This window comes from Lissotriton helveticus, chromosome 1_1 (genome assembly GCF_964261635.1).
Source record: "Lissotriton helveticus chromosome 1_1, aLisHel1.1, whole genome shotgun sequence".
In the NCBI taxonomy this organism is placed as follows: Eukaryota; Metazoa; Chordata; class Amphibia; order Caudata; family Salamandridae; genus Lissotriton; species Lissotriton helveticus.
Window position 1 is genome coordinate 1,012,977,759 of NC_136057.1, and position 20,144 is coordinate 1,012,997,902.

Below are 20,144 nucleotides of genomic sequence, written 5' to 3' on the forward strand. Positions count from 1 at the left end.
TTTTTACTCCCAAATCTTATATTTCGCATGGAGTTTTATTTTCAATAAACATGTATCTGAATAAAGGCCGTCCAATATAACCATATTTAAAAACTAGTAAATGGTAACTTTTCCAGCATTGGATCTGACATGTTCACATGCTTAAATAATTCCCTGTTAACAGGTGGGTGTTCCCCAATAATCTAAAATGGCAGTAAACCATGTTAAAACGGCTGTAGTCCCCAAAAAGTGTTTAGTAGCATATGAAACATGGTTAACGCAAGCTCCCAACTGGCAGGGATTGGTTTGCTCATTAGAGTTCTGCTTACGAGTTCAATCCAAGATTTTGGACGTGTCATTTGATGGGCAAACCCTGTTTGCGAAACTTATGGCAGATATCCTACAAAATATAAAAACTGACTCGGACAATGCATGTTTCCTTGGGTCTTTGCAGTGTAGGCACCCTGGTTTAACTGTGGTCTGTGGCTCTAGACGCTCAAGCATACGAAGGAGGTTTCACTGTGTATGGTGTTAAAACACAAACGTATTGCCTCTCTGGGCAAGGGGAATACGACCAGGGCTATTTGTTCATTAGAGATAAAGACAAAGCTACGTAGCAAATCTAGATAGGATGCTTTCCAGCCTTTCACCCAGAACAACCAGTAGTAGACTTGACTCTTGAGCTGCAATCCCAACCTTCCTCCAATCCTCCCTCTCTGCCATCCCAAGTATGTCCAGTCAAGGGAAAAGGGAAAAATCTCAATCTGTTGTCCATGCTTTGGGAGTCCATAGCAGACCACTGGGTGCTTCCAAAAGTTGATTCAAGACATATCCTTGATATTGTACAGAAACCATCCAATCATCCAGCAAGGAAAGATCAATACTTGTGGGAGCTTCACCACGCGATTCTCCTCCTCTCCTGAAAGGGAAAGATACAAACTGACCCAGCTTAATATACTTTTTAATAAAAAAAAAAAGCCTGAACAATGGAGACCTTTAAAGAACTTCGATCTTCAGGGTGCATATTTTCACATACCCATACATCATAACCACAGGAAATATCTCTTCCTAGCTGTGAGGCAGCAGTAACCATTGAAAGCGCTTCACTTTAGTGACCTGGATTTTCACTAGGTTACTGGCAATGATAGTTGCGATCCTGAGACGGCAAGACCACAATCTACTTAGACAAATGGCTCATCAAAGCTCCATCCGAGGAAGAGGCATATAACTCTACAACTGCATGCATCATCCTGCCCCACAAATTGGGTTTGATGCTGAATGTTAAATACTTTGTCAGCACAGTGACAAGACTTCAGTTCTAAGGAGAAATATTGCACACATGCATAGATAAAAACTTCCCCTCAGTAGAAAAAATAGTGAATCAACAAACCATGGTGAAAACATTTTGGTCCAAGAAAACAGTGTCAGATTGTTAAAGCCACTCCTGGGCCTGATGCTGTTTTGCGTTGGCAGATAGCCTTTTACAGTTTCAGGATGAGACCCATGCTGCAGGAACTCCACAATAAAGAAAAAGAGTTGAATGACTCATGGGGCAGCACGGGTTGGTCCAATAAGGCTAAATGTGGATTACAACTTCATCATATCAGCTGACCTAGAGTAGATCAGTTTGCCATTTCGTGGAACAAGAAATGTGGTTTCTAGCAAACTGACTTCAAGGGCAAATCCATTTTTGATGGCCTAGTTGATTGTTTTCCGCATACGCCGTTGGATCACAGGCCATGGTCCTCGTATCTCCAGTGAGGCCTTACCAGAACAGATACATAAACTTTGAGGCTGGCTGTATATTCAGCAATCTTGCGAACAATTCCCCCTCTTCTGCTTTCTAAACACAATGGGGCGATACTCCAACACAACTTCTGTCTCTAAGACAGTCTGGTACCTGCACACCTACAATTGGCTTCTTGGACATTCCAGCAGACTATAGGAGCCTTGTGGTGCAGGCATGCACACCAGCAACTATAAACTACAGCGCCAAGTGGGAACAGTTTCAGCAAATGGTGCAAAGACAGGAGCTTTAATCCAGTCTCATGCAGCACCATCCAGTACTTGGTGGGACTTGGCCAAGAGTGGTCTAAAATACTCTTCAGTTAGTGTCCATGTCGTAGCAATTTCATGTTTAGAAGAACAGACATTTCCTCATCGTTGCATTTTCAAAAATTCAGAAACAATTTATAATGGTCTCTTTAGGGCTCTCTACTTTACTGCTTACAGCCCCCATGCAACAGGAGCTGCACACGGTACTGAGTAAAACTCAATGCTTCATCATTTGGCAGGCAGAGACATTGCTGGTCCTCACATCAGCAAAACAAAGGGGTAGGATAGTTGCATTTACCATAAAAGAGCCCTTTCTTTGATTTACCAAGACAGTCGTCCTACAATCCATTACAAAGTTCATGCCAAATGTTCCTACAGAATTTTATTTCCTTGTACCGGTTTCTTCTTCCCTTTTCCCTAATCCAATGTCAACAGAGAAATGTATGCATTAGCATGATGTGTGCAGGTGCATTAGAATGTACTTGGACAAGCTGTTTGCGTCTTTCGGCCATCTAGGAAAAGTCTGCCTACTGTCCTAACAGAAGCAGACAAAAAAGTGATGGATTTACTTGAATTATTCTCATCCTCTGGTAATTACTCTGGCCGCAATCCAATTACTCTGGCCGCAATCCCGCTCTTTTTCTTTTTGCACACAATGCCACTTCATTGTTTTACCCAGCCACATTCAAATCATCCTTGCTCCGTCTCCAATAGGAGCAGCCCAGGCCGAACTGCCACATCCTGCCTGTACCTAATACAAGATGGACTAGAATGCAGCTCCAGGTGATTGCCAGTGGCTGAGATTAATTCAAGCATTCCATACATCACGTTGTTTGTGTTGCACTGTCCAAACAAGTCATAGATCAGTTATAGAACATTGGCTGTCAACCTACTTCATGTTCTGCTGAAACAAGACAAAACGTATTTTCCTGGCTAGAATGAAGGAACATTCTACTACAATCATAGGGACTACTACTACTGCTGTTTATACCAGAGTCCTGTACAAGATATTTGACAAGCGGAACTATGGAATAGTAGGCATGCATGTACCAAGCATAACTTTCTGGATGTGGAGGCAGTATCTGATGGGCAGGCAGCTTCTTACCACTTTTCTCAGTTAAGAGCCTGCTTCCTGTTTTAATTAAAATATGTGAATATATGAAAGATCCAATGCTGGAGAATGTTACTTATCTATTTCTCCAGTTCTCAGCATTAATATTTTTATTAAATTTGCATGTGACCCCCTCTGCTCCTCATACAAAGGCTCACTTCTGTCATACTCCTCACACTTGTGCAATGAAATCTAAGCTAGTATGGCCTTTAGAATGAGTCGGAGAGCCATCACTACCACGTCATTGGCTGAAGCTTGGGTTGTTTCAAATGAGGTGGATTTGCTATTAAATGAGCACTATTGAGCCATATGACCATTTTAACATGGTTTACTTCTGTATAAAGTTACCAGTGGTCCCTGGCCTGATGACAGGGAATGATTTAAGCATGTGAATATGAGATGTCAATGCTGGAGTACTGAAGTTACAGGTAAGTAACTAATTTCTTGTGTAACATGTGCCTATGCTACCATCTAGTGGTTTTGGTGTCATTTACATTCCATTCCTACATAGATCTTGTGGTTTAGGGCCCCAAATATAAGCCCTTATTACACAGTTCCCTGTTAAATGTCCTCTTTCTCTCTCATTGTCTCTTTATATATATGTGTGTGTGTGTGTGTATGTGTGTATATATATATATATATATATATATATATATATATATATCACATAGTTCGAGGCATGTACATGCTGTGCATAAGTTCACTATCTAGTGTTGGGCTCGGATGATTGCAAGTTGTTTTTTGTTCCAAGAAGTTCACTTCGAGGCACGAGGTTGTGTGACTCCTCCTCTTGGTAATACTGCGCATGGTCATAGATGCCATCTTAAGATTGTAGAACAGGACTTACTTTTTGAAACCCTATCTAATACTCAAAAGGGGGCACAATACCAATGACTCTTAAAATGTATGGTACACCAAGCAGAGGACATTTTTAAAAGACCCTGTCAAGGCTAGAGTTATAACACCACGTATTGACAAAATATATGGCTGCACCTTCAGATCCGATTTACATTAGAGGTCAGTTAACACCAGACTCCCTAGTCATGTCTAATTCAAGGAAAAGGGCCAGCTCCCAAACCTCAGTAGAGGTGCCACCTCCGGCCAAGGAATCTAATTAATAGATGCTTCTAAAAAACTGGTAGCTGCCCAAGCATCTATTCATTGGTGCAAAGCTAATAGCCATGCTCTATTAGCTAGAAAAAGAGAGGGCCCATTGTGACACAATGGAGGGGCTCCTCCAATACCTCCCAGGGGAACATACAAAAGAGGGCAGGACATTGCAAATTATGGTAAACTGATGACTAATAACTCCACAAAATGTGCCTTACACGCAGCAGATACCGCTGCTCGGGAATAAGATACTAGCATTCTATTACGTTGACCTGCATGGCTTCGTGTCTCAGCAATTAAACTAGAGGTACAGCAGGCAACCTTACATCTATCATTGGACAAAGAACACCTTTTCGTACCTCGGGTAGACCCAGCCCTAGAAAAAATTCAAAAGGACACAAGTCGCAAAATCTATTGGGGCTTTGCATACCACCACATATTATGGGTCCTTTCGGAGGCCTACCTATAAGCAAGTTGCAAGAGTTGCCTCCTCTGACACTGGAGGCAGTGGGTAAAAGTCAGACAAACCTCTAGTACAAAACTATTCTATAGAGGAAACCATTTTAGAGAATGAAGTCGGGGAAATAATACCTGCACCTCAGACATTAACAAAAAGGGAGATTTCATGACCACCGTGGATCTAAAGGAGGTGTAGTTTCACATGCCCTTCCATCCTGCACTCCAGAAGTTTCTCAGGTTTCAATTTCGGGGCAACCATTATCAATTTAATGTTTTTCAATTTGGGGTTACCACCACACCCAGGGTATTCACCAAATGTCTAGCAGTAGTAGCAGCTCATCTTCGAAGACACAACATGCATATGTTTCTATAGATAGACAACTGGTTAAATAAAGCAAGCAGTCTAAAGATATGCAACCACAATACTCAACAAACCCTAATTCTTCATCAATTAGGGTTCACCATCAATCTACAAAAGTCAAATCTACAACCACGTACCATACAGCTGTATCTAGGATCCATGCTCAACACACATTCAGCACTGGCATACCCAAATCCAGACAGAATTAACAACATAGTATCATTTATTCAACAGTTTTAAATTGCGAACTATATGCCAGACAAAATATTTCTTCTGCTTTTGGGCATGATAGCATCAAGTATCTCAATAGTCCCAAATGCCAGACTTCACATGAGACCTCCAAGAATGTTTCTCTCGTCAGTGGACACAATCCACAGAATATATCCAAAGGGCAGCCGTTTCTAGACCCAGTTCCACAGATAATTCTCACAACAGATGCTTCCCTTACAGGCTGGGGAGCTAATCTCCAGAACCTCCCAATCCAGGAATTATGGGATTCCAAACACAAGGATCTCTATATCAATCACTTAGACCTGCAAACTGTGCACCTAGTAGTGAAATCCTGCCTACCTCACCTACTACACAAAGTTGTCCTAATTCGAACAGACAATATGAACACTATGTATTATATTTAAAAAGGGGCAGGACACATTCTCTCCAATTATCTCAGCACAGAAAATATGGGGCAACACCACAACATTCATCTCTTAGCAGAACATGTCCAGGGGACTAGCAACCAAGTTGCTGAACTTTTAAACAGGACGTAGCTACAAATCTTCGAATCAGAACTCCAACCACACAATCTTTCTACCATACTTCCAAAGGTGGGGGTTTCCACAAATAGATCTGTTCGCAACCAAATAAAATGCAAAAACTTTGTAAGCAGATATCCACTCAAACAGTCCAAGGGCAATACTCTATAGATCAGTTGATCAGGGATATTTGCCTACGCTTTTCCGCCTCTACCACTTCTTCCATTATTGGTCCGGAAACTAATGCAAACACATCTCCTAATGATACTCCTTGTGCCAACATGGGCTCGCCATCCCAGGCTCTCAACACTCTTGGAACTGTCCCTAGTTCCTCACGAGAAGCTTCACCTCAAGCCGGAACTTCTCACACAAAACAAAGGGATATTAAGACACTCCAATCCCAAGGAAATGAAATTTGCAGGTCTTAGAGTTCGGATGCCTAAACTTGCCACAAGAATGTATGGTTATTCTTAATGAAGCCCGTAAGCCTACCACTAGGCAATGTTATCCGGCTATATGGAAAAGATTTGTTCTTTACGGTCAACAACAGAACATCAATCCTGTTAATGCAAGGGTGCAAACACTCATTACTTATTGAATTTACTAACAGGGTTAGCATATACTTCTTTACGCTTACACCTGGCGGCTATTTGCAACCTATTTGCAGAATAGACAGCACTTATTGAAGATTCCTGCCATTAAAGATTTTATGGAGGCACCCAAAAAAACAATTCCTCCCAGGCTTCCTCCTGCACATGCATGGAATTAAACATTGTATTAACATGGCTCATAGGTCCTCCTTTTGAACCTCTTCACTCCTGTCAATTGCAATACTTATCATGGAATCTTTTCTTTTTAATTGCTATAATTTCTCTTCGAAGCGTCAGTGAAATTCAGGCATTAGCACCGGAGTAACTTTTCTTCCAGCTACAAAGAAACAGTGTTACTCCGAACAAATCCTAAGTTCCTTTCTAAAGTAGTTTCCAGTTTTCATATTAATCAATCCATTGAATTACCTGTTTTTCTCGCAACCAGATTGTTGCAGAGAGAGCATTACACAAATTGCTCCTGGATGTCTAACAACTGCCTGAAGTTGAATGGCTCCAAGACTGAAGTGCTCGTGGTGGGGGGGGGGGGCGCATCTGTGTGGTCCTCGGCATGGTGGCCTGACTGCCTGGGCCCTACCTCCGTGCCGTGTCAACAGGCCAAAAACCTTGGGGTACTATTTGACTGACTTGTCATTTGCTCCCCAGGTTAATCGGGTAGTCTGAATGTGCTTTGGGATACTCAAGACCTTACGTAATGTCCTTGACCTGCTCCCTGTTGGTGCCAGACATACTCTTGTGCATGCCCTGGTCACATCGGGACTTGATTATGCCAATCTTCTATATCTGGGCATTACGGCCAGAAGTCTCAACCATCTCCAAATATTGCAAAATGCCACAGCCTGGCTGGTGCTAAGGCTCCCCAAGAGAACGTTCTCTAAAGCTGCCCTAAAGTTCCTTCACCGGTTGCCGATCCGTGAAAGGATTAATTTTAAAGCTCTATGCATGTCATCGCATCTTTGGAGGGAGGTCACATGCCCCTCCTCAATTGTCTCATCACCCCTTACAGACCAGAGCGGATGCTTAGATCCTCTGGCACTGGTCTGGCTGCTGTCCAAAAAATCCGCAAAGCTCGTATGGGGGGGGGAGATCGTTCAGACTCCTCGGGGCCAAGAGTTGGAACCTGCTCCCTACTGAACTACGCCTGGAACCCTCTGAGGCTAAATTCCGCAAAGCCCTCAAGACCCACCTTTTTCGCCTAGCACTGCCTTAATTTCCCACTCTCCCACAGATTCATTATCAGCGCAGGGACACGCCGGAGAGCGTAACTAAGCGCTTTATAAAATTCCTAAATAAATAAATTAGATGCTAAAAAAGCACTAATGTATTATTTTGATAGAACTAAAACATTCAGAAAGACAAAGCAATTATTTATTGCTTTTTCACGACCCCCAGGCTATTTCAAAATCCAGAATTACAAGATGGATCGTTAAATGCATCCAAACTTGCTATGCAAAAGCTAAAATACTTTTACCTGTTTTCCCTAAAGATCATTCCACAAAGAAAGTAGGGGCTTCTATGGCTTTTTTTTAGGAAACACTCCCATTTCTGACATTTGCAAAGCACTACATGGTCCACTCCACAACGTACAAAACATTGTGTGGATGTTTTGTACGTCAACAAGCCAATATTGGCCTAGCAGTCTTAAGGACTCTTTCAAGCAACTGAAACCCTCACGGGTTAACCACTGCTTAGGGAGAGGGACTGCTTTACAGTTTATGCACATCATGTGTATCTACAGCACACATGCCTGGAACTAATTATGTTACTTACTGTGTTAGCGTCTGTTTTTGACATGTAGTTCTGTAGATTCCCATGCCTCATCCCTCCTCCCCAAAACAACCCAGTGCAGTTTGCAAATTCACATACTTTATATACTTCATACTATCATATGGCCATCACAGTGCTTTACTTCTCACTATTACATTCTCACCTCCCTACGGCAAAACAATCTGAAGATTGTGTCGATGACCTTGTGCTGTATTACCAAGAGGAGGAGTCACACAACCTTGTGCCTCGGAAAAAAATACCTTGTGGAACAAAAACATCTTGTAATCATCAGAAACCAACACTAGATGGCAGACTTATGCACAGCTTGCAAGTCTACAGCGCTACATAAGAACAGATGCTTAAAAAGTAACACACATATGAAAAGGGGGTGTTATGGTTAGGTAAAAATGTCAGCAAAAACCTACCATTTTAAACTAATGAAGCCGCTGAAATTCACCAATTCGTTTTCAAGTAACTATAGCTCGCCCCCGTCATGCTCAGTCTTATCATTGTCATTTGAGTTGTTGCAGTTCTGTTATCAGTGATGTCAATGAACATGTCATGAGTGATGCCAAGTTATAGTTCCTTTGGCACATGAGTTATAGTTACTGAAGATAATTTTAACGGATGAATTGCAAGGGGTTTGTTTAAAATGGTATGTTTTAACTGACGTTTTCATCTAAAGTTAATGTCCCTTTAACCTTCACACTGCTTCTAGGAGTACTACAAGCAAGAAAATAAATTGTGTTGAAATGCAATAGGACATTTGAAGCAGTGAATAATAAATGAACAGCTCTTGCCGCTCATTTATTCGTTTATTATTTTATTTTTTTATATGTTGGGGACCCAAAATAATTGCTTGCCTCTTGGCCCCCCTTTACCAGCGACACACTTTGCTTTTCTATGTTTATTTTTTAAAGACTGGGCTGCCGCATTGCCCACCTGGGACTTGCCACAACATGTTTTGTTTCATTGAGGTGCCCTGCACCCACCCAGACACTCCACAACATATTGTTATGTTGGAAGCTATGGGGGAGGGGCCCATGGCCTGCGCAACCCAGACTGCTTCCCTGCCACCGCTCATCTTGGGTGCATTAGGAGCTGACATTGGTCCCACATGGCAGGCGCACCTTTTCTGCCTGGTCCCGCCAGGTAGGATTTTTTCTGAGAAATATAACTGCTCCCACCTGGCGTTAGCAGCTTTCTGCTCCTGCCGGGTCGGAGCACAGAAGACTTCCTGCCCACACTTTCACTGGCAGGGAAACATCGGTGTCCTGGGGATTGGGTCCCGGAGACACACTCACTGAACCTTCCCCAGAGAATGGGATCCCCGGGCCATAGCAAGGTTTGACGAGGAGGGGGGGGGGGGGGGGGGGCACACCACATGGCCCCCTCCCATTCATTTTAAATACAGCCCCACGGGATGGGGTCTCTGGGCCCTCTTGAAGGCTTAGGCCAGTGAGGGGGTTGCACACCCCCTCCATTTTATAAATGAATCTGCCATGGGTAATGGGGGGCCTAGAAATGACCCCGGGAGTGAGCGTCCCCCCTGCCCACTATTTAAAAAGTATCGTTTCCCAAAAGGTGCTGGCACACCCGTGTTTTATTCACATATTACCATGTGATCCCAAAACTGCCCTATTACTTCTTACTACAATACAGAGGTCAAATTCCAGTGTATTACTGCTGAGTGAATTGATACCATAATGCACTTTATTTCCTCATGGATTACTTGTTCCAGTTACTATACACTTGTAAACAACTCTCCCTTTAGTAACAAAGACACTTCAATATACTTTGTTTACAGGATTTCACACGAAAAATGCATAAACCATATTTACGAATTATGCAGAGTAGTCCGTTTTCATTGAGGAAAGGGGATCCTCATGACCCACTCAAGACTTCACCTTTTGTGGCTCATCGCGCAGCCCCTTTCTCCACAATGGCAATAAATGGCATATTTCATAATGCACATCTGCATATATTCTCGACTTTGCACCAAAGGCTTCCAGGGCCAGTTGCCATTATTTCCTACGTTAGATCTTTGTGTCCTCGTGAAGCTATAGTGCAGTCAAGGTTATTTGTTCTTTTTGTACAGACGATGGAAATTAGGGAGGGCTCAACAGCCTTCGTGTTATTCGAGTATGTAATGATAACTAGAATGCCCAGCGTAAGTGTTGAGTGACAGCACACACTAACCCAGTTTACCCTGAAAGGATGGTTCCAACTACTAGCTGTATACTTCTGCTGGTGTTTAAACAGGCTTCTAGTTGACTACAGAGAAATATTTTAGGCCAGTGGCTTTAACCTCATAGGATGGACTTCCTGATTATCTGAAAGTTGTTAAAATGTGTCCTCTAACTAGGGCAACCAAAAACACTATGATGGTGGTTTCCATTGTTGCAATCTTCGCTCAGTACTGACGGTCCATGGCCGGTGCACCGCCCCCTTGACAAAGGAGTACAGACCAGCAGTTCGTTCCCTGCTGGGTAGGTGTCCTCAATGAAAGGAAGCTCGCTGTTGTAGCTATGCGGTTGCATTCTAAACCCTGGGGACATGATCCATTCGTCTCCGAGCTCTTACAGAGATGAAAGTCACATTAAAAGTCAGACAGGAGTGCGTTTAACTCAAGATAGTCCGGCAATTGAAAAGTGATTGATTATTTACAAGGAATGGAAACTGAATGGTAAATCTTAGGAGAAAAATGGTTGTGCTGCTGGGATCGAAATCTGCTTTTTTTTTTTTTTTTTAGTAAAGGAAGCCCAAATACATCTTTTAACTCTTGGGATGTAACCTTTGAGAGAGGATGTGCGAGGCATGGATTCATGAGCTAAAGAGTTATCGTTTCAACAGAGGCAGGCATAATATCTTGCATATTACTCACGAGCTTACCTACTGTTCTTACAGTCAGATGTTATGATTTTGTTTCTCTTAAGTCTTACATTTGGCAATAAGACTCCTAATGACGGTTTCCTTTTTGGGAACCGTGCATTTCTGCCTGCTGTCACTGGAGGAGACTGCTGTTTCCCATAAGCATGGCTTTTGACTTTGAAAGTAATACACCACCTTGTCTTCTGTCTTTTGCAGTTGTCGTTATATTGTGCTCATCGGCTGCCATCCCGGCCAGGCCTACCTTGTAGTGTGAACCAAGAACTGTAAATTGATGTGCATGTATCCATATTGTAATGCTGATAGTAACCAGTACATTGACTCCCGCTCATTTCTTGTAAGGCGCATCACTTAGCAGCAAATATTACAGGTGTGTGGAGACCTCCCATCAGGGGAACCACCCAGTACCAATAAATGTAAGGTTTTGTCTTACCATCGTGGAAAGCCTCAATCTTCAACTTGATAGTCCTAAAGGGTGGTGGCATTTTAGGCGTGTCCTGCTTTTCTTATTCAGTTATAGCTTTGATGTCTTGAACTATTGTACTTTGGAGGTTGCTTCTCCATCGGTGTGCATTAGAGTGGATCCTGGTGAGGCGGGGCTTGCTTTACACATGTTGGTGCTATTAAGTGGACATGGGATACAGTCATGGCGCATTTCGTATTATATCATGAACTTACTATGCCACACGTGTGATAGTACTTGTTGTGTCCCGAAGCTGAACCAAGGTTTAAACCCATTCTGTTTTTGTTGCTAGGCAAGCCAAAGAACGCAAGCTAAGGATCTGGAGAGATTATGTCGCTCCAATGTCAAACCTGGATCAGAAGGACAAGCAGTTTGTTGCCAAGGTAAGTGTCTCTGAGTAACCACGTGTTACTCAGCCATGCACAAATACTGTGCCTTGATGTACTGACTGTGGTTAGTTAAAAGTCCTGTCACTTGTTATCGTGCAGTCTTTTAATTATTTCAGACTCTATATTTAAATCTGGTATTTTAACTTCTGAGGTGGGGGGATCTCTGTGTATAGTCATAATCTAGTGACTAGTCCCGCCCAAGTGCGTGGACCCCGGAGCAATCAAAAATAATCTCTTAAGCTGTTTTCTTTGCAGTCCTGCATAGACACTTAAGAGAAAATTAAGACAAATAATGCAGCCTAACATATACAAGGCTACAAATGCCACCACTTCATCTAAACCATGAAAAGGATAGCCTACCATGCCCGGTTTTACACTATTTACCAAGTTTTCCTCACAGGGAAAACCCCCCTTCACCAACATCCTTGAAATGATAGAGAGGAAGGGTTGGACAGACAAGCCCCCATAGGCTGCCATTATGTGTCTTGAAAAGAGATACCGTGCCTTTAAGGAACTCTCCAGAGACCCTCGGTATCCCAGGATGCACAGCCAAAGTCCTTTTACTTTGTGTTTTTTTTTCCGGCTCATGCTAGCAAGACCCTGGAGCATTGAGCTCTCCCTTTTTGGGGTTTTTTCTTCAATGTTGGCACATTTAAAGTGTTTAGAGTGTTTCACTCGACGTCTGGGGTCTTCCTCTTCCTTCTGCTGTGGTTTTTAGGCAGTTGTGCACACTCTTTCTGTCGAATATGCCTGCTTTATTGGATAAGTGCCCTGAGTGTGCCAGGAAGAAGGCCAAATCGGACCCCCACAGAGTCTGCATACACTGTCTCCCTTCCTCCCATGTCCCAGAAGCCTGTGAGATTTGCCAAGCTTTCTCCAGGAGGACCCTGCGTGACAGGGAGAAGGTTCGGCTCCAAGGACTGGAGCAGAGGAAACATCAGGGACAAGTTGGGTCTGGGCATGGAGGAACCTCGCCCTCTGCCCGTGCTTCGGCCTCTGGGGGCTCACCAGTCGAGATAAGGCCGGGAAAAGGCACAGATCTCCGTCGGCGTCAAGAGGGATGACCGCCATCTGTTCCCCGTCGACCCAGGGCTCTGGGTCGAATAGACGTCGCTGTTCGACGTCGAGGGGACTGACGTCGAGACCTCGGACGAGGTCGACGTCGAGGGCTTCATCGGCGTCGAGACACCGTCGACGTCAGGATGAGTCCAGGAGGCACCGGCGCTCGCCGTCGAGGCGACACCGCCGTTCGCCATCGAGGAGAAGAAAGTCGACGTCGAGTGAATCGGTGTTGAGGCGTTTGGCGTCGAGGAAGGGGTCGACGTCGAGGAACGAAAAATCGACGTCCAGGAGGCGATCAAGGACCAGGACTGTGTCCTCTGCCTCAGTGGTCAGCCTGTCTTCTGTATCCACGAGCCTCCGGTCGCGGCGGCGCTGGCGCTCGTCTGAAAAGAGGACGTCCTCTAGAACATCCTCTTCAAGGTCTGCAAAGAAGAGGAGGAGAGTGGTTAGGTCTTCGGACTCTGAATATTCTCACACCTTTTCGCCTTCTAGGCCCAGGACGCCTACGTTTGCTCCATTACCTAAGGAGAATCCTCCTCCCACTCCTCCTCGTCCTCCAACTCCTCCTCTGCCTCATCATCATCCTCCTCCTCCTCCACCGTGGCCTCCTCCACGGTACTTTCTCTGCCGCGCTTCCTGTCGCCGCCTAAGGGGACTCCGCAGCCTAGGATTCCGGTTCTGCCTCCGCAGATTCCGTCTCCTGTACGGCCAGTGGATCGCCCGAGACCTAGAAGGTCTAGGTCACGGTCCAGACGGAGGCACCGATCAAGGAGTGACCGTGGGTCTTCGACACGGTCCCGGCATCGTCATCGGAGGGACAGGTCAAGGTCACGTCATACGGACTCTTCCAGTGCCCGGGGATATTCGCCCACCTTGTTGAATTTCCCCCATACGACAGTGTCACCGGTGGATGACATCGTATCGTTTCAGGAGGTGTTATTAAGAGGGGCAGCAAAGCTGGGGATTAGTCGAACGGTCCCACACCTTCTACATCGGTGATTTTCGAGACCTTGCACAAGCGGCAGTTGTCTCGACCCTTGTTGCCCATGGTGCCAGCGCTGGAGGAACCGGCTATGGAGCTCTTTCTGACTCCGGCGTCAACGAAATCTGCTCCTTCCCGGCTGCAGAAAAAATACAGGCCAACTGACACCGATCCGGCGTTCCTTTGATCAGACTCTGTGCCGGATTCAGTGATCGTCACTTCGGCCAGGAAGCAGCACGCTACTGCTCCGTCCTCTATGGTGCCTCCGGATAAGGAGAGCCGTCAGATGGACTCAAAGTCTGCGGTACGGCTGCTACTTCCATGAAAGCCGCTAGTGCCGTGGCTCTCTTGGGTCGGTATGACCGGTCTTTGTGGGAGTCCCTGCAGCAGTTTCTGGAGCACCTTCCTAGGGACAAGAGGTAAGACTTCCAGGAAATCATCAATGAGGGCATGATGGTATCCAATCAGGTTATCAGCTCGGCTACAGATTCCTCTCTCTTGGCGGCTCATGGATACTGCCATGGGATTAATCTGAGACGCCATACCTGGTTGCGCCTGACATCGCTGAAACCAGAGGCGCAGCAGAGACGCCAACTTGCCGTTCTCTGGGTCGACGCTCTTTGGTAAACATGCGGATGAGGAGATGCCCGCATGAAGGCGGAGGCAGAAACCCTGATGGCTGTCTGGTTAGAGAAGCCAAAAGAGCAGAAGACCTTCCGTCCCTGCCAGGGAAGAGGTCAAGGTAGTCAAGCTGGCCAGCAGCACCAATAGCAGCTGCAGTACCAGCGGCGGCCATTCCAGAAGTGCCAGAGGGGCAGAGGTGGCCAACAGTCCTCCTCGACGCCCAAAGGCCCGGCCGGGTCTAGGCCCCGAGGGGTTACTTCCTCCTCGTCCGTTACACACTCCGGTGGGGGGAAGCATACAACATTACTTGGCAGAGTGGAGAAAAATTACTCAGGACAAGTGGGTGCTGAATATTGTTTGCAATGGATACAGTCTTTGTTTCGTCAGCCCGCCTCCAGCAATTCCACCGGTTTGCTCACAGTTCCAACTGCTCGAGCTCCAAGTGGAAGCCGATACCCTGTTAAGAAAAAGGGCGATAGAAGACGTCCCTCTGTCTCAAAGGGGAAAGGGCCTTTACTCACGGTTCTTTCTGGTACGCAAGAAGGACAAGAACGAGTTCAGGCCCATTCTGGATTTGCGACAAGCAAACAAATGGATTTGCAGGGAAAAGTTTTGCATGCTGTCTTTGCACCAGATTTATCCTCCGCTGCAAAGGGGAGACTGGCTTGGTGCAATAGATCTGCAAGATGCGCACTTCCATGTGCCCATTGCACGGAAACACCAGAAGTTCCTGCGCTTTCTAGTCGGCACCAATCACTATCAATACACTGTACTACCGTTTGGACTGAAGTCTGCACCCAGGACTTAATCGAAATGCATGGCAGTGGTGGCAGCGCACCTGCCAAAGAACAAGGTGTTTGCCTACCCGTACCGGGACGACTGGTTGATCAAAGCCTCCACCTTCCAGGAAGTGCAACTGCACTTCAACTGGACGCCCGTTCTGTTGAACCAGCTGGGTTTGCACATAAACATGTCCAAGTCTGTTCCGACGCCTGTCCAGTGCCTGCAGTACTTGGGAGCCTCCATCGATACTCTTTCAGCAAGCTTGTCTCCTTCGGAGGAGAGACTCTTCTCGATCCTTCGTAAGGCTCAGGCTCTCATAGCTGTTCCATCTACAACAGTGAGGACGGTGTCTTCTCTACTGGGGTCGATGGCCTCTTGCATCTTCCTCAAGCCACACGCACGCCTACACATGAGGCCGTTGCAGGAATGTCTGGAGGATCAGTGTGACCAGAAGCGGGGGAGCTAGGACGACAGGATCAAGCTGTCCCTCCACGCTCAACAGTCCCTGAGATGGTGGTGATCCGCAGAGAATCTCCTCAGGGGGTTCCATTCCACAAGGACATTCCCATTCAGACTGTCGTCACGGATGCTTCTCTCCACGGTTGGGGAGCGCATTCAGACCATCTACAGATCCAGGGAACGTGGTCCCCGGCGGAATCCACGTATCACATCAATTTCCTGGAACTCAGAGCTGTCCACTTGGCACTGAAGGCCTTTCGTCCGTCCTTCCAGACCAACTCCTTGCTTATGCAGACGGACAATACGACCACAATGTATTCCCTCAGCAAGCAGGGGGGCTCGAGATTGCGCACACTGTCACGTGAAGCTCAGGCGATCTGGCACTGGCTCGTAGCCAGGGGACTGACGATAACTACCCATCTGCCGGGTGTGCAGAATGCTCAGGCGGACGCCCTCAGCAGGCTGGTGCAAGAAAACCATGAGTGGGTTCTAAACGACTAGGTGCTAGGAGACCTCTTCGACAGATGGGGCACTCCGGATGTGGATCTGTTCGCCACTGCCGAAAACAGAAAATGCCTAGACTTCGCCTCCAGGTATTACCATCCGGGGACTCTGGGGAACGTACTATGGATCAGCTGGTCGAACAGCTTTCTGTACGCTTTTCCACCCATTCTCCTGATTCCGGCGATACTCATCAAGCTGTCTCAATCCAGAGTACGGATGATCCTCATTGCTCCAGAGTGGCCTCGACAGTGGTGGTTCACGGACCTGCTTCACCGGTCTCTCCTACCCCACATGAGGCTGCCGTGTCGACCGGACCTTCTCACGAAGTTCGGGGGGGCAGATGGTGCACCCCAACCTCTCATCATTGAGTTTGGCGGCATGGCTCCTGAGATAGTGCAATATGGGAACTTTAATCTTCCTGATGATTGCATGACTATGCTTAAGGAAGCTAAGAGACCTTCCACGAGGACTTCCTATGCCTACAAGTGGAAGAGGTTCTGCATCTGGTGTACTTCCAAGAACTATGATCCTACGACCTGCAAGGAAGATGTCATTCTTCCATATCTTTTGCATTTGGCTCAGTCTGGCCTTAATTTTTATTCTATTAAGGTTCACCTCGCAGCGTTGACTGCGTATAGGAAATGCCCCACAGACATCCTTCTTCCAGATCCCTGTGATTAAAGATTTTTTGGAAAGTTTGAAGAAAGGGTTTGCTCCTGTTCGGCGTCCTTCGCCATCATGGGAGCTGAATGTGGTGCTGTCCAGGTTGATGAAAGAGCCTTTTGAACCCATCCATAAGGCTTCTCTGCAGCACTTGTCTTGGAAGGCGGCCTTTCTTGTGGCCATTAGATCGGCCCGCAGGGTGAGTGAAATTCAGGCGTTGTGTTGTCAAGAACCTTATACTGTATTTCATGCTGCTAAGGTTGTGATGCGCACTCACCCCAAGTTCCTTCCTAAGGTGATTTCTGATTTCCATGTCAATTAGACCATAACTTTACCTACGTTTTTCCAGAATCCTTCCATTCCAGCGGAAAGGTCTTTCCATTCCCTGGATGTCAGAAGGGTGTTGAAGTTCTACGTGGATAAGACCAAGGACATTCGTAGGTCAGACCAATTGTTGGTCAATTATGGGTCGGTCAGGACTGGTCTTGCTACCTCAAAACAGTCCATCTCTAGGTGGATTGTGTCCTGTATCGAGTTATGTTACCAGAAGGCTAACAAGACCTTAGGAGGTAGGCCTAAGGCTCATTCTACCAGCGGCAAAGCGGCTACAACAGCTTTGCTTCGTAATGTTTCCATTGCAGAGATCTGCAGGGCTGCCACTTGGAAGTCGGTCCACACCTTTGCTAAGCATTACTGTCTGGACTCTGATGCCAGAGCAGATGCTCAGGTTGGGCAGGCTTCATTGAGAAATCTGTTTGCACAGTAGTGGTGTTGTCTGCTTTTTCTCCACTGCCAGGTTGGTGTTTTGGGATAGGCTTGCCATTCTATTCACTAGATTATGACTGTACACAGAGATCCCCTACTACAAAAGGAGTAGTTTCTTACCTGTAACTCCAGTTCTGTAGTAGGGGTATCTCTGTTATAGTCATAAGCGCCCGCCCTCCTCCCCGGTGGAGAAAATGCTACTGTACTGTATGCTACAGGCCCTGCTTTATACACCTTCAAAAAGAACTGAAAGTAAAAGGACTTTGGTTGTGCATCCTGGGATACCGAGGGTCTCTGGAGAGTTCCTTAAAGGCACGGTATCCCTTTTCAAGACACACAATGGCAGCCTATGGGGGCTTGTCTGTCCAACCCTTCCTATCTATCATTTCAAGGATTTTGGTGAAGGGAATTTTCCCTGTGAGGAAAACTTAGTAATTAGTGTAAAATCGGACATAGTAGGCTATCCTTTTCATAGTTTAGATGAAGTGGTGGCCTTTGTAGCCTTGTATATGTGAGGCTGCATTATTTGTCTTAATTTTCTCTTAAGTGTCTATGCAGGACTGCAAAGAAGACAGTTTAAGAGATTATTTTTGATTGCTCCGGGGTCCACGCACATGGGCGGGACTAGTCACTAGATTATGACTATAACAGAGATACCCCTACTACAGAACTGGAGTTACAGGTAAGAAACTACTCCATTTGTATATCCCAGTAGGCAGTGCCTCTGTTTTGGGCAATTACTCTGCTTTGTTTTTCAGCTGCTACTTACTAGTTATCTCGTTCTTTTTCTAGTTGTCTAAAATTGGATGTAGCTGCCCCATCAGTTCTGTCTTGGAAATGTCCCTACAGTGAGACTATGGGGCAGGAATGTGAGGCATTTGCTCAGTTTTGCTTCTATTGTACCTGTGCATACCAAGAAGCTCTACAAAATTGGCACCACCAGCTGATCGATCCACTGTGCAATTACACAGCAGCATGTTTGACATAAGAATTACCTAGCAGCAATTATCTGGTCTAGCTGTTTCCTTATTTCCAGAAGGAGAAGTTAGGGGGGTGATGAACTTTAGGTGCAGATCATAGGTAGAGCTTTTCCTCACCCCCTGCAACAGCTTGGATGGCTGGAATTAGTCACTTTTTCTCTCTGGAATTCACAGATAAATTCCTGCTTTGTAAGACTTTTGTACTTATATTTTAATGGATCACATAGTTTTCAGGCTTATTTCCAGTTTTAGGTATACTGAACTTAATCTAGTCTGCAGTGTAAGAAATTAAGGCTAGATTTTCTGTCTTTTTCTAAAGGCTTCTGTGTCTTACCTGTTTGTGGGAACATTATTCCTTCGGCCATAGGCCTAGTATGGTTTAGTTGTGTTGGTCCAAGGTAATCAGACTAGATCTTGTTCAAGAAAATCCGGTTCGGACTGACATGTCATGCCCAGTATTTGCAAGGAGTATAGCCAGCCAGAGTAGCATAGCGAGAATACAGCAGCAAAAGGCTCTCTTCTCATAGAAACAACCACTGCGAAATTATTTTCCCACTGAAATGTTCATAAACTAGCCCCCAAATGTTTCATTTTCACAGTTCTACACAATTCCATTGGTTACCGTCCTGACGTGATCATTCTCTAGGCTATGTCATCCGGAACTTTATCAAGATAGTCTTTTGTTAAAATGAAAGATGTCATCACTCCACTGAAGCAGGAAAGGAACTTGACATTTCCTCATGGCTTCACACTCGCTATCACATTAGCTTGCAACATAGTTGACACAATTATTCATAGAAAGAAATACTCTAACAGTAGAAAGTAAACTCTAGTGATATGCTTAAAACAATTAAACAAATAAATCGGCATTTTGGAAATAACGAAGGACAAAGTACATTCTTTCTGAGACCTAGTTTAACTAAAAGGAAAATAACTGTAGCAGGCTTTGAAGCCTTCATAGGAGAAGCATAAATCATCATTTGTCTGCGGAATAAAGCACACGCATTACTACTTGAAAAAGAAGGAAACACATAAGGAAACGATAATTAAAGATTCATTATTCTGGTTAGACTTTCACAAGTGAACCCCAGTTTTAAAAATGTGATTTATTAATCAATAATTTTTCTTGATATAAAGAAGAAAACATAATCCTGAAACATTTTAGTCTAAGCATTTTCATTCTTATTTGTCAACTTTCTCTCTTGTATTTTAATTCATGTAAAAACATCGTATTTTCCATGCTATCTGCACATTAAACATTGCAGCTCCTGTTTACTAAACATGTCGTTTTTCTTGCACAGTTTCATGTAGTACTTTGGAAGGCTTCACATGTTAATCGTTTCCACACTGTTAATTATGTTTATAAATAACACACTTAT

At 45.2% G+C, this 20,144-nt stretch overlaps 1 protein-coding gene across 2 annotated transcripts in view; it reads left to right on the forward strand.

Annotated features, from left to right (window-relative positions):
- SND1 (staphylococcal nuclease and tudor domain containing 1) overlaps positions 1–20,144 on the forward strand; it is a 2,092,018-nt gene that overhangs the window by 124,942 nt on the left and 1,946,932 nt on the right. For both annotated transcript variants that reach the window (XM_078677758.1, XM_078677762.1), the window contains exon 9: positions 11,847–11,937. In XM_078677758.1, the coding sequence (XP_078533884.1) occupies positions 11,847–11,937 (91 nt within the window). The remainder of the gene's footprint in view (positions 1–11,846; positions 11,938–20,144) is intronic.